Below are 14,843 nucleotides of genomic sequence, written 5' to 3'. Positions count from 1 at the left end.
TATTTATTTTGTCTGTATATTTTTTATTTTTACATAATAAAGCTAGCGTTTCTGGTTTTGGTCCTTACAGTTTGTATATCTGTGGCAGTATAGAAATGAAATTACTAAAATGTTTAATATAAATTTCCTCCCAACTGAAAAGATACTGTATATATGTGATCAATAAATAGATATAAACACGACCAGTCAAGAGGTTAATACTTTTCTAAAGATTCAAGGTTTCACAAAGAGAACGTTAGACATAAATATGTAGGTTAAGTATCTTAGTAAAACCGACGAATGAATGTTAAATAAATCTGTTTTACTTAAATATCTGTTTTAAAAATGGTAAATTGATTCCAGGTTATAAAACAGATTCCAACAAGAAATGATGAAGAGAGAAACGGCATTTCTATTTAAAATTTTATCATACAGTCGATCAAGACAAATCAGTTGTAACTTTATTGTGACTGATTATTAGGTATTATTATAATAATAGTTATTATATATATATATATATATATATATATATATATATATATATATATATATATATATATATATATATATATATATATATATATATCCTTATAGGAATTGGCCACCTATCTAAATTATAGTTTTTTTCTGCTATTGCTATTTTGTACCTAGAATATCATTATTACACCCTCAACATGCTCTTAATCAATTACTTAAAAACGTATTTTTCCAAGTACGTTTTTTTCCCATACAAACTAGTGCATTTGTTACAAATAAAGAAAATTCGTGCTAGGCCCTAAAAGAAGTGAATTTTGGTAAAGAGAAAGGTCTTTTTCCGTAAATATAACCTTTCACCTAATATTTTATCCAATGGGATCAGCAGTCCAGCGGAAATGGTCACAACTTGAGAAATGATTGACAGATATTTTTAATGAATCACAAGGACGAAAAAAGACTGGAGGCGGGAACTTCAGCAGCGAGCGGTGGGCGGAGCCTGCCGTCCATCTTTTAAACTGGACAGAAGGGGGATTGACGAGCTGAAAACATTACCAAATTTGAAATAAGGAATTGGCGGATATTTTGGTCGTGGCTGTCACAAAGAGATACTGACGAATATTACACACTTTTGAAAAAGGTATACGACGACTGTGCATTCAAATTGAGAGTTTAAATCCCCCACACCTTCTGTTGGAAAAACTATGTGTGTATGCTAGCAGAGCGTTAGCCGTCAGCGCTGCTCGACATCACAACAACAGCAGCTTAATCCATGATAACTGCAGAAAAATACAGTATTCCATCTATATATACTGCCATGGTGACATATTATCAGTGCAGATGAGATATGGCGATGAAATGCTGCTGATCTTACACGTTAGCATCTCGGTGGCTAGTGCTCAGTGATCAGAGGCTGCGTAAATCTGCGTAAACACACTGGATGTATTCGCGTTATCGTCGTATGAGTGATCTAAACTGTTTGGACGATCAAGGCGCTGCATTAAAGTTCTTCATTATTTCTATTATCTAGGGGATTGCAAAAGCGACAGTTGCGTTTATTTGTTTACCAGGAAAGAACTCGAGTAAAATATAACTTTGCAGTTATTAACCGTTTCCTTTGCCCATACCAATAGTGTAACGATAATGGAGTAGGCTGTTTGATATCAGCCTTTTCTATTGAGATGAGATTTATTATCTGTCAGAAGCAGTAGAAACATTTACCATCTGCCTCACGCTGAATACTGTACAAGTTAACAGTCCCTCTGATGTTCTTGCAGTGACAGAAGGTATGAAGACAGTATCATAGCGAAGCCATGGCTGATAAGAGAAAACTACAAGGTAAGATATTATGATATTGAAAATATTTTCTTCTCTACTCTCCCCTGCCACAGTTGCTTGTAGGCAGTAGTTTATGTTCAGAGGTTTTCTGAATCATCCTATGACTTATGAATAATTAAATGCTTTACACAACCAGGTGAAATAGATCGATGTTTGAAAAAAGTTGCGGAAGGCGTCGAACAGTTTGAAGACATTTGGAAAAAGGTGGGACGTAAATGCCTCAGCAACCAACTGATAAAGCAAATGGAAACTAAAGAAATTGTACACCTGTTGTTAGATGTTATATTTTAATAATCCACTTTATTCTCAGCTTCACAATGCAGCCAATGCCAACCAGAAGGAAAAATACGAGGCTGATCTCAAGAAAGAAATTAAAAAGCTCCAGGTAAGGATGTGCTCATTTGACGTGTATTTTGTTTTAAGGCTTTCTGGAATTGTGTGAACATGCAAAAGTGGAATAATACAAACAGAAAAGCTTTTTTTGCTGTTGGATTAGGTATAAGCACTTCTTGGGCAATACATTTAGAGAAGCCAAACTAGCTGGTGCATAGATAAGTTATTGTATACTTTATTTAGAATCAAGGGAAAAATATGTGTTCTCAATCAGTATAATTGTTCTCACCTGTTTTTCTTCTTAGCGGCTACGAGACCAGATTAAGACATGGGTGGCATCCAATGAGATCAAAGACAAACGGCAGCTAGTGGAGAACCGGAAGCTTATTGAAACGGTACCATGCCTTAAGGCTGTTTTATTACTACACATTTGTCAGTTTACAAAATTATTTTGTACTTTTTTTTATTAAAATATCATTGTGTTTGCAAATATGTTTAAATTTGCCTCATGGATTCTTAGATGAGTTTCCCACGCTTGATCTGTCAAGCTTGTACCCCTTAACCTGAATCTCTGTCTCTGTCTCTTTCTCTTTAGCAAATGGAGCGATTTAAGGTGGTTGAAAGAGAAACCAAGACAAAGGCCTACTCTAAAGAGGGGCTGGGCTTGGCTCAGAAAGTAGACCCAGCGCAGAAAGAGAAGGAGGAAACGGAACAGTGGCTCACGGTACAAGAGCGCTCATGGATAACAGTGGGGGGTAGAAGAACTTTGAACAGGATGCAAATAGTGCATTAATGACATGATTTCTCTCTTGCAGAACACAATAGACACTTTGAACATGCAGGTGGACCAGTTTGAAAGTGAAGTTGAGTCCCTCTCTGTTCAAACACGGAAAAAGAAAGGGGACAAGGAGGTCAGCGTTTCACTTTTTACATTTTCCCCATCCTTTCGATCAATCACTTTCCTGTTTTATTATGAATTAACTTCTTTTTGTGTTTCCACTATAATGGCAACGCTCACTGTTAGAGACCTCAACTTGTTCTCATATAATTCTGATCTATAGAAAGCTGCTTATTGTGTTTGACTTCAGAAACAGGATCGGATTGAAGAGCTAAAGAGGTTAATCGAAAGACACCGGTACCACATTCGTATGCTAGAGACCATCTTGCGGATGTTGGATAATGATTCGATCCAGGTTGAAGCTATCCATAAGATCAAAGATGATGTGGAATATTACATTGACTCTTCGCAAGACCCAGACTTTGAAGAGAATGAGTTCCTCTACGATGATCTAGATTTGGAAGACATACGTAAGTCTGTGTGTGTGGGATGAAAGTTGTTATTGATGTAAATTGTTAAGATAGGTCACATTAATAAATATCTTTTTCTCTTTAGCGGCAACATTGATGGCGACGTCTCCTCAGGGCCATATTGAAGATGAGATGTTCCTTCAGTCCAGCAGCACACCGACCTCCACCACTTCCTCTTCTCCCATCCCTCCATCTCCTGCCACAGGCACAACGGTACTCTGCTTTTTTTATTTGTCCTCTGGTATTGGTTTAGTCTGCAGAGCATCTCCGTTATTTATAATTACTCGGACATCAAATTATGCTCTGTTTTTGACTTTTAGTCACAGAATTGATTGATTGTCTTACTATGTTATTTGTGACTATGCATTGCTTAGGAGATTTCGGAGGATAAGAGAGGTCGATCGACAGACAGTGAAGTCAGTCAGGTAAGACCTCCGTATCAGTTAAATGTTTATGCACTAACATTGTTGTTTTTAACTTGTATGGCTTTATTACAGTGCAGAAGGACTACAAAAGTCCTTGTATGGCTTTAGGAGACATGATATAATATGCAGTGTTGCACAAGTTGTATGGATCACTTTTGTGCCCTTTTTTCAAGCTTGAAATGTCTATTATAATTATGTGGAGCAGAACAACAAGCACAGTCTTATAAATTTACACTAATTGTAAATGGTTTGAACCACAGCATGAGTAATTTATGATAGAAATGTGATTTCACCCCAAAATTACACGTATTCTTAGTGAAAAGTGATATTTGTGTTTCTAACCTCATGGCTTTTTTGCTCCGATCAGTCTCCTGTGAAGAACGGCAACCCATCTCTCTCGTCCTTCTCCTCATCCGCCTCCTCAGGCTCCTCCTCCTCCTCCTCTTCGCTGGTTTCTATGGCTACTGTTGTTGGTGGCTGCACAGCGGTCTCTGGGGGCAGCAGTCTGCTGGGAAGCTTTAGCAGCGCAGTGCAGCAGCATGTTCCACAGTCTCAACAGCAAGCACAGGTCAAACTCACCTCAACATCTGCTCCCTCCAACAACACGCCTAGTCCACCTAGCCACCCCACGCTACCTGCCTCCACTACTTCCTCTCTGCCTAGTTCCAGCACACCTGGCCCAGTTACTTCCAATTCCCAGTCCCAGGCTACATCTGTTCCTGGGGTTGAGGGCTCTAGACTGGGTTTGGGCCTGGGGAAAGGGGGTGTGACGGTGACCAGCAGCAGTAGTGGCACTCAGATACCGGGTCTGGGCATGTCCGGCATATCTGGTTCACTCAGCACCATGGCAGGGCTTCTCTCAGGCTCTACCCCTGCCCCCTATGCCCAGGCGGCTGCAGGTGGAACAGCAGGTAGTGTCCCCAGTGGTCCGGTGGGCAGTGGCAGTGGCAGTGTAAGTTCTGGGATATCTGTACCGAATACAGGTGCAGGGGGAGCAAACACGGGAGCAACCAGTAATGGTACTGGTACAGGTGCTGGTATAGGCTTGCTAGGGTCCAGTCCAGGTCACGGTACCCTAACTGGAGGAATTCTGAACCTGGTACCGGGGCAGACTGCTCTCCAGGGGTCTGCACAGATACCTGTAAGCCTTGTGGGCACAGCGCCTGGAGGAGGAACTGGAGAGAGTGGATTGGGTGGAAATGGAAGCAGTTCTGTGGCGAGTGCAGGAGCGGGGACAAACATAGCTCCTGCAAGACCCCCTAGTGGCCTCAAACAAAATGGAGCAACCAGTGAGTCTGATCATTAATTATTGACTGTATTTACAAATGCATTTTGTTATTTTTAAGATTAGGAATAGAGGTTTAGTTAAAGATGGGTTATCTCTCTAGGGTTATCTCTTAGTAGTAGTAGTAGTAGTAGTAGTAGTTATTATTGATATTATAAATCTTAGTTGGTTTTAAATATTTATATTTTTAAGGTATCTTTCAAATGTTGTAGTTGTTGTTGTTGTTGTTGTTGTTATTATTATAACAACAACTATACTTTGATTTTTAAATGTTAATTGTTTATTGGCCTTTTTCATTTTTAAAAATTATTATTTTTTTAATTAGTTGTAGTATTGTCATTATTGCAATTATTTTAAATGATTGCGTTCTCAAATAGTTTTTGTAGTAATAACAATAATAATAATAGTAATAATTATTATTTTTAATATATTGTTTTAAATGATTACTAATGTCATTATTAAAACAACATTCATCATTCATGTTTTTTTAATTTATCTTTTTCAATATTTTTTTATTCATTTATTATTTAATTTTTATTTTTCTCCATAAAGGCTACAGTGCTGTAGTTGCAGACAACACACCAGACTCCTCACTCAGCAGTGCCAGCCAATCACAAAACAGCCATTCCTCATCCTCGAGCTCATCAACAAATCAAACGTGAGTATACATCTGCTTTCTTTGGGTTGTAGCTAATATAACAGTATGATACGATTGATCACTGTCTTTCTCTCTCCAACTTCCTCTGTATTGTAGTCTGGATAATGGCCCCAGTTTATTGAGTTCTATCACTCTACCCCCCTCCTCCCCATCACCTGCTTTCACTGACAGCACACCTGGTGGTGGGAGTCTGCTAAACGGCCCACACTCCTACACACTCAACACAGAAGCCATCAAGGTGTGTTTTTCATCCTGGCTAGACTCAGTCTGCCAGTGGCACAAATTTCACTAATTTCTCCAAAGTCACTCCCATCGAATGCAATGAAATCAGTTTCCTGTAGATTTAAATTGTGCTGTTTCTTATGTAAATCCATTTGATCTCTTGCAGGCTCCTGAACCACCAAGCTCTTTAAAAGCTATGGCCGAACGGGCGGCACTGGGATTGACACTGGATGGAGAGATTTCATCACTACACCTCCCAGATCGAGGTATCTTATATGTTGACCTGTTTAATAGAAAGTGCAACGAACTAATCATGGGAAATGGTAGTTAAAACAACTAATTTCAGCACTAAACTGACTTCCATGGCTATTTGTGGTGCAGTCAACTGTCACGCCTCAGTATCCTTCAAGCTTATGATTAAAATGACTCAGTCACACGGAGCACACCCTGTCTAACAGCTTGACTGCAGTTTGGTGTGCCAGATTAGATGTTACATAAGCTGCAGAGATGGTATAATCATCACAAACACTAAAAATGTCTTCTTTTTTTAATTCTGTCCTCAGCCCCACCTGGACCCACAACGGCTCCTCAGCCTGCTGTTTCAGAGGTCAACCTGCCTCCATCTTTAGGGGCATGTCCGTTAGGCCCCACCCCTCTCACTAAAGAGCAGCTTTACCAACAGGCAATGCAGGAGGCAGCATGGACACACATGCCCCACCCGTCCGATTCAGAGAGAATCAGGTACAAAATATGCTCTTTGGTCAAAATGCAGATTAAAACGAGGCATTCAAAAGCAAACAGCTGGACCTCAGGTTGAAGATGTGAGCCTAATATGACACAAGTCTGTTCTTTTGTTCGTCTGTAGGCAGTACCTGATGAGAAACCCATGTCCTACACCGCCATTCCACCACCAGGTGCCCCCACATCATTCGGACTCTATTGAGTTCTACCAGAGATTGTCCACTGAAACGCTCTTCTTCATTTTCTACTACTTGGAGGTCTGTGTTAGTTGCTTTTAAGTAAGCTTGTCTGTTGGGTGTTGCAGTCTTCCAACTTTTTCTCTTGGTTGGCATTTTGTCTCAGGGCACAAAGGCACAGTACCTGTCGGCTAAAGCACTGAAGAAGCAATCGTGGAGGTTCCACACCAAATACATGATGTGGTTCCAAAGGCACGAGGAACCCAAGACCATCACTGATGAGTTTGAACAGGTACAAACCCAGCACTGTTCTCAAGCTCACTCCTGACAATAGAAATGGCAAACTGAGTTGAATTGTACGGTTTTCTATGTAGAACCATAAAAATACCAGTTAAAATAGTGATTACCAGTGGGGGGGAGAAAAATATTTGTAAATGTGTATTACATAAATTAAAACTAAAAGCTTTAATTAAATTTTTAGAGCTGTCTTTTTTGCTCTAGTCTGTTGCAATTTTATAATGAATAGTTACAACAAGTGCAATATATATCATGATAGATTAAACTATTATGACTGCTTTCACCCACATACACAATAAAACTGCATTGCATGTTAATAACCCTAGTTTCTGTAATGTAATGCATTCAATAAAATAATGCTTAAATTCGCTTTTCTTTTTCTGTTTGTAGGGCACGTACATTTACTTTGACTATGAAAAGTGGGGCCAGAGAAAAAAGGAAGGATTTACGTTCGAGTACAGATACCTGGAGGACAGAGACCTACAGTGACTGACGGAGGAAGAGACGGAGAGAGAGAGCGATTGCTACGACAGAGAAAACGCTGCTGTTGACATTCCGAGATGAACTCCATGTCGTGGTTAAAGTTGGATGTGATGTTGGCCTTTTTCTTTTAAAAGAGAGAGAGAGAGAGAGAGAGAGCTGGGGGTCGAGTGCCTGTTTACATGCAAACATTTGAACCTCCTTCAACGTTGAGTCTTTATCCCCTTCATTTCTGTTCTAACTGAAAGCCCAATCTAGTCAAGCGACAGAAATTAAAGGAAACAATTTGGTTTGGCCACAGACAAAACATTTTGCTCGTAGTTTGTGTTTGGTGGAGTGCTGCATTAGCGAGTCTTATCCTCTTAGATGACATATACTGACTATGATGTACCGGCACTATGCGAGATCCCGAGTCTAATGCATCGATTGGTTGTTCTTAGTTCATTGAGCCCCTCTGGGAGTGTTTAGGCACTGTGACTTTGCCTTGCGAGATAACGTGTCGACCATTAAATTGCTATGCAATTGAATTCCTCTCGACCTCCCTACCTTTATCATGACCTAAATGTGGTTTTGCTAGACCGCAAAAAAAGTCGGCGTTGATAGGGTAATGTTCTGTAGCATCTATCTTACATATGTTCACAAGCAAGGTGGGTTGAAGTTGTCAGCCTTCAAAGTGGCGTGTGATTATTTGTCTGTTAAACATGGCATGAGTGATCTCACTTCAAAAATATCTAATAAAAAGACAAAGATTAAAGTATGTACAAGTTAAAAACCTTATTTTTCTTTCTTTCAGCGTCCTTTAGGTTGTCCATGGCTGAATATTTTTGTTGTGTGGAAGTGTGCATGTAAAGTAAAACAAAAGCCTTCCCCAAACTTTCCTCAGTTTTTGATGTCACTTTCACAATGATTCCCACATACTCTGCTGGACAGTTTCCCTAAATAAAAACAAAATGTTGTTCTGTTGCTCCATTTATTAGGCAAAGCTTTTCCAAGCACCCCACATTGTGACACGGTCCCATGCGAGTTTCCATTCATTTCAGTTTCCTCTATTGTTTGGGGAGAACAACAGGCTCGACCAACACACAAGATGACATAAATGTGATGAAATGAAAAGTATTTTTGATGCACAGGGCAGCTGATTGCATTTGTCTATTTCTCTCCAGTAATAAACACCATCATCCTTGCCTTTTTTGACATGGACAGGACAGCATGCGATTGTGATGTCGCTTCGTAGGTTGAGAGGAAACAAAAAACAGAGTTGTAAAATTTCAATAAAATACTTTTGTGATGCAATGTCAGTGTTCTTGTTGTCTCCATAAACAAAGACATGTATACAGTGTGAGAGAGTGTGTGTGTATAAATAGAACCGATATTCATTTATGTAATTTATCATATACCACCTTTAAGCAAACAATGGTTGTCTGTTCAGCTTTTTACCAAATAAACACAAATTATATATATTTTTATCATGTAAGAGAACACTATAAAACTGATTACCAGAGGCAAGGCAAATATAAAATTTAATAAGCATGCTGACATAATAAACTATTCTACTATTTACTAACCAGAGGGGTATAATAAAGCATATTATTAAAACAATGTTTTTATAATTTTTTAATCAATTTAATGGTGTTAACAGTTCCAGTATATATATTTTTTAAATATACTTTCAAAAAATACCTCTTTCAAAAGACATTTTGATCCTTGGTCATCATTATGTAAGAGCTGATGCTGTGAAAATGTCACATACTTCATTAAAATATATTACATAAGCATGAAATGTGGCATGACAGGATTAACGGGATAAAAGTGACTAAGTACACATAACCATTTTGTTAGTTAAAAACTATTTGTTGTCCAGACAATAAAAGAATAGAAAGCGATACTGGTGACAACCAGAAAACATTTACTTGAACAGTCAAATTTAATTTCTTTATTTGCTCATATGAAGTTTTACCATATTTAATGAATAGCATTTAAATAAAAAAATTAAACCAGTTTGTCTTCTCTGATAGGACAGGGATTGAAATACTTGCATATTCAAAAACATCTCATGGAAACAGGCCATTCCAATCCTTTTTTGATAGTAATACGAGTTCTCAGGGACAAAAGTAAAATTAATTTTTAATTAAAATGAAAAAGGACCGGAGACAATGTGTCCAACTAGACGAGCAACTTTATTAAAAATCAAAGTTATGTCCAAAGTTGTTGAAATTAAAAATGTAAATGCTGAAAATAAAAAACAGCTTGCATTTACTGTATTTGTTATATATACACAGACAACACACATTCCTTGGTACACATTTAAAAAAAAAAAAAGGAAAAAACAAAAAACAAAACAAAATCTAGAATATATTCCTCGTCATCTCCTCCTCCAGCCATGTGGCCTTGTGCTGTCCTCATAATGTCTCCACTCCCACACAAGTCCGTCTGAGTGGGTGTGTGACAGAGTATAAATTAACAGTTGACGTGTGAATCCGACCATGGCTGTCAAGTGTATATAGTTTCGTTCGTCTGACACGCCGCCTCACACTTTATCCTCCTTCTCGCGCTTGACCTTGAGGAACTCTGCCATGTTGGAAAAATATTTCTGATTGGCTTCAGCCACCTTCTTCTCTGCAGCCTGTGGGTTCACAATCTCCAGCCCCTGAAGACAGTAAACATACAGATCAACCACAGCTGTCCGTGTCAGTGTTTCAGCAAGTTAAAAACAAATAAATAGTTTGATTGTGAAACTTCTGCACCTTATAAAAAAAAGATACATTTTCATATGAGAGTTTGTGTACCTGTAAAGGAGTGAAAGCCACGCTGGAGCTGGTTCCAGATGATCGGTCTCTGACAGTAGATTTGCCACCGTATGTCATGCTCTGCTTCTGCAGTGTCCGCTACAGTAGCAAAACATTCACGGATGCACATGGAAACGCTCATTAAATACCAGTGAATAATAATTATATCAACCAAAACAAGTACTGTTCAGAAGTTTAAAGTCTTTAAAGTTTTTTAAGAAAAAACTAAATGATTACGTTGCATATTTTCAAATCATCAAAGAACACAAACGCAACAAGGTTTCCAGTAAATAGCATATTAAAAATATTTCATACAAGTAAATACAGCTTTAGCATCACATGAATAAATTGCATTTCTATGATAAAATACAAAGCAACTATTTCATGATTTGACGTCTTTTTTAATTGTAGACGTATTCCAGATTTTTACTGCTTTTGCTATACTTTAAATATAAAATAAGAGACACCAAACTTTGAAGGGTAGTAAATATACAATTTTGTAATGAATGCTATTGTAAGTTAGCATACCTGTAAGGATTTGGATATTCTGGCCTTTGTGGAGTCGTTGACCTGAGCTTGTCTGACTCTGCCGCTGCCAGACTTCCCCAGCTGACCGAGACTGAAGCCCAGATCCTCCTGATAAGCATCATCTTCGATCTTACAGGAAGAAAGACAGAAAGTTTACAATTTTACAGGAGCAATCTTAGGCTTTTTAAAAGAAAGCAAGCTAAATGAACAATACAGACAGCGGACTGCTAACCTCTGCAAATGTCATTCTGTTGGCATGTTTCCTGATTTCTGTCAGACCCAGTCTCTCTTTCATCTTACGATACCTGAGAGTACCAAAAAAAAAAAAAATGACAAGTTCATGCAATGTAAAAAAATAAAGAAAGTCCAAAGTTGTAAATAAGACATTACTGGAGTCGTTTTCACAAGAACATTTAGCTTTTGTACTCACAAATTTTAATATTAATACAATACAATAATGTTTTACTTGTCAACTATTTGTAATTGTGAAATTAATTTACTAGCAATTTATAATTGAATTTTGTTACTACTTTTTGTATCATTTCTTCAGCGTGTACAGGTAAAATGTTTATAAAAAGTTTTTTTAAAAAGTAAAAATCAATTGTGTACTTTCCCCCTTCCAAATTTATTTCACTTAATTGTCAAGAAACATATCTCGATGTAAATGTTCAAATAAAAATTATGTAATATTGTGAAGCAGTTCTCTATTCTATATATGTAGTTTTCTTTTTCTTTTTATATACGTCCACTTTCATTTTTTTCAAACCTACTGAAAAACTACTTTTAAACAACATATTTTGAACTGATTAAATGAAAGTTCCTGGCATGCTTCATTAGATTCATTCCCAGCCCTTTTGACCCCCACCTTCTTCCTCCTCTCTTCTTCCTCTGTCCGTCGAGGGGAGCAGGAAGAGGCTTCACCTGCTTGACTGGTGGGGGCTCCTGCCATTTATCAAACTTTCGCTCAATCTCTTCCTTCAAGTCATAGCCAACCTGGGTATAAACAAATAAACAAGTTAATCAACACAGTACTATAGTGCTTCTAAAGCTTTTTAGCAGCAAACACGGTCACAGTGGTATAGACCATGATAACGCTGCTGACCTTGCCGACTGCGCTCTCATGAAAACTGTCCACACGGGCAGCCAGGGTGCATTTAGCTGCAACCAGACGAGCTGCTTTTCTCCTCAGATCCTGCAAACAAAGAAAAATGGGTGACATTCTGAATAAAAATGATCAAATAAAAAGCAAGTGAAAGCTAGAAGGTTGAAGCTCACTGGAGGCAGAGACTGCACCACGTCACAGTGATAGATGTAGCCTGTGTGGGGCAGCAGGGACGTGCTGCTGAATCCAGACAGCGTCTTCCGCTGAGCTCCCAGCAACATCAGATTACACGCAGGCATCTTGGACAGATTAGTCAGCCCACCAGCAACACCTGAAATCAGGGAAGAAGGTTTATATGTCGTCTACAGAAGGGGTTTTTACAGTTAAAACAACCACATTTTATTGTGATCAATTACAAGCGAATATTTCGCCCAAACAAGATCAAGCTTTTTCCAAGCCCCATTTGTGTCCCACAAAAGAAAGTCGTGTGGATTTGGAACAACATGTAAATATCAGAATCGTAATTTTTCGGGAAACAAACTATCCTTTTAATTCGATTTCATTAACTTGTTCTCACCCATAATTTTGGCAGCAGTTGAAGCTCCAACAATAATCGAAAGATTTGGAGCAATAAATGACATTCTGGATTCCACATATTCATAGATTCTGTGTTTTGACTGGTTGAGCTCAAGAGCCATGTCACATGCCTCCTCCAATCGCTGAAGTTCATCCTCACCAAGCATTGTTCTGCAGAAATATCATTTAATTAAAAAACTGGGATTGGTAAGAGTTTTTGAAATATTTCTTTGAACAATATTATTTGAACAATGTAAAAGTTCCTTACAGTCACTTTTGATTAACTGAATGAACTCTTGTTGTATAAAATATCTATATCCTACTTGCTCCAAATAGAAATGTTGATAAAAAATAAATAAATAAATAAATAAAGGTACTCTTCCTGTAATGTTACCAAATATATCTGCTCACTCACCCTTGTGTGGTTGAGGCTGTAACACTGACCACCATGATAGTAGCATTAGTCAGGATCTGCTGGAGGGTCTCGTTATTTTTGCATTTCTCTAGATTGTTGCCCAGCTCCTGAAGACACACAAACACATTATCTCATAAAAAAAGCACAAGAAAATTAAAATGTTTAAGCTTAATTGCTACAAATGAAAATTACTGATTAGAGGATGAAAATTAGGTGACACCACATTTTGCATGAACAAGATGTTCAAAAAATTATTTGCCCATCAGATTTTCCAAATTAATATGCTTCTTCATACCTTCACAGTTCTGATATAGTCTAATGCATTTGGCACCAGAGACTCCAGCTCAGGAAACCTTTTCGAGTACTTGTCACGAACAAACTTGTGAATAATATCTAAGAAGGAATAAAAGAGGAATTGATGTTTTTGTGCTTGATAAGTGATATAAGTGAAATCTGATGATAAGATTTTGCATATTCTCTGTAAAATTGATATTAAACTCACTAAGTTCATTGTCAATTTCCACTGTGAGATTGTTGGCGGCAACAATAAGTCTGTACTCTGGGTCTGCTTCAACAGGTCCAGACACTGAAGAAAGAGAAAGAATTTGTTGGAAAATGAATACACACCGACACCAGGATGTTCGTAAAGGAGATGGATGTTACTAACCTTCTGAATTTTTCCGTTGATTTCCAACATAATGTCCGATTTTATCCATGATTTCAGCAAACTATAAGCAATCGAGATGTTTGCAATAAGTTAGCGTAACGTTTCAGGCACACGGTACTTATATGGATCCGTTCAGTGATAAAAGTCAAATGAATGAAGTTATAAACTCACAGGCTTGCTGTGTCGTAGTTTGGCTATGGACGTGACACTCTCCGTCCCACTGTAATCCACCTCCATCTCCTCCGGTATGTCCTCCAGTCCCCCAGCGGCTTGATTCTCCCCGGGTTCCCCATCACTCTCACCCCCTTCTCCGCCGGGATAGAGCCCGTCTTCTTCTTCCCCTGCCTCCTCCAAGTCGGCAAGCAATTCGTCTGCCAGAGACATCTACGAACAGAGCGAGAAATAAACTCGAATTAGACCAAAACATTGTTTATTTGCTGAACAAGGTTTTAAAAATAGTCCTCCGAGTAAATGAGCTTAAACTTACATTTCCAGAGCGCCCTTTTTCTTTTCACTTCAATAGAAAATACGAATATCAGCAATATCGGCCAACATGCAACGGAACACTAACGCGCAGGACCGATCAACGCGCTAAAGTCGCAGGTTAAATGCGTCACAATGCTTGTTTTACAGCAAAGACTTCTGGGAAATGCTGTCAGGAAGGAACCACAAAAATCAATAATTTGCCTTTAGATAGATAGATAGATAGATAGATAGATAGATAGATAGATAGATAGATAGATAGATAGATAGATAGATAGATAGATAGATAGATAGATAGATAGATAGATGTGTAACCTCGCAATTTTCTGTTAGCTATGAATAAGAAGCGGAGACTTTTGTCATCATGGCACAAAATAATGTTCATAGTGTCCCACTGTCTCTTTGATCTGTCTCTATTTAAAACTAATAGTATTTAAATAATAATAATAATTCAATATTTAATTATTTTATAAATAAATTTGACTTAACTTTACTACTAGATGTTAGATAATTACTAATGTTAGATAATTGTATGTAATGGAAAAATACACAAAATAATAATTTTACAAA

General features: G+C 38.0%; 2 protein-coding genes across 2 annotated transcripts; one reads left to right on the top strand and one right to left on the bottom strand.

Annotated features, from left to right (window-relative positions):
- The first annotated feature begins 941 nt into the window (after positions 1-941).
- Positions 942-9,009, top strand: cnot3a (CCR4-NOT transcription complex, subunit 3a). Its single transcript, XM_043260897.1, has 18 exons — positions 942-1,093; positions 1,731-1,791; positions 1,928-1,995; positions 2,102-2,176; positions 2,430-2,519; positions 2,720-2,848; positions 2,940-3,035; positions 3,213-3,432; positions 3,518-3,645; positions 3,807-3,857; positions 4,225-5,146; positions 5,695-5,800; positions 5,897-6,038; positions 6,189-6,288; positions 6,586-6,763; positions 6,888-7,020; positions 7,106-7,231; positions 7,627-9,009. Exons 2-18 carry the CDS (start codon positions 1,767-1,769, stop codon positions 7,723-7,725), a joined length of 2,688 nt encoding a protein of 895 aa, XP_043116832.1. The 5' UTR covers positions 942-1,093; positions 1,731-1,766; the 3' UTR covers positions 7,726-9,009.
- Positions 9,010-9,634: 625 nt separating this feature from the next.
- On the bottom strand, positions 9,635-14,436 carry prpf31 (PRP31 pre-mRNA processing factor 31 homolog (yeast)). Its single transcript, XM_043260898.1, has 14 exons — positions 14,278-14,436; positions 13,962-14,174; positions 13,791-13,851; positions 13,626-13,709; positions 13,419-13,516; positions 13,124-13,230; positions 12,710-12,879; positions 12,306-12,463; positions 12,133-12,222; positions 11,896-12,023; positions 11,263-11,335; positions 11,031-11,159; positions 10,503-10,601; positions 9,635-10,363 (listed from the first exon to the last, which is right to left on the bottom strand). Exons 2-14 carry the CDS (start codon positions 14,172-14,174, stop codon positions 10,244-10,246), a joined length of 1,530 nt encoding a protein of 509 aa, XP_043116833.1. The 5' UTR covers positions 14,278-14,436; the 3' UTR covers positions 9,635-10,243.
- Between the last annotated feature and the right edge of the window lie 407 nt (positions 14,437-14,843).

This window comes from Puntigrus tetrazona, chromosome 16, assembly GCF_018831695.1.
Source record: "Puntigrus tetrazona isolate hp1 chromosome 16, ASM1883169v1, whole genome shotgun sequence".
Classification (NCBI taxonomy): domain Eukaryota; kingdom Metazoa; phylum Chordata; class Actinopteri; order Cypriniformes; family Cyprinidae; genus Puntigrus; species Puntigrus tetrazona.
This window is presented reverse-complemented; position numbering and strand designations above follow the sequence as displayed.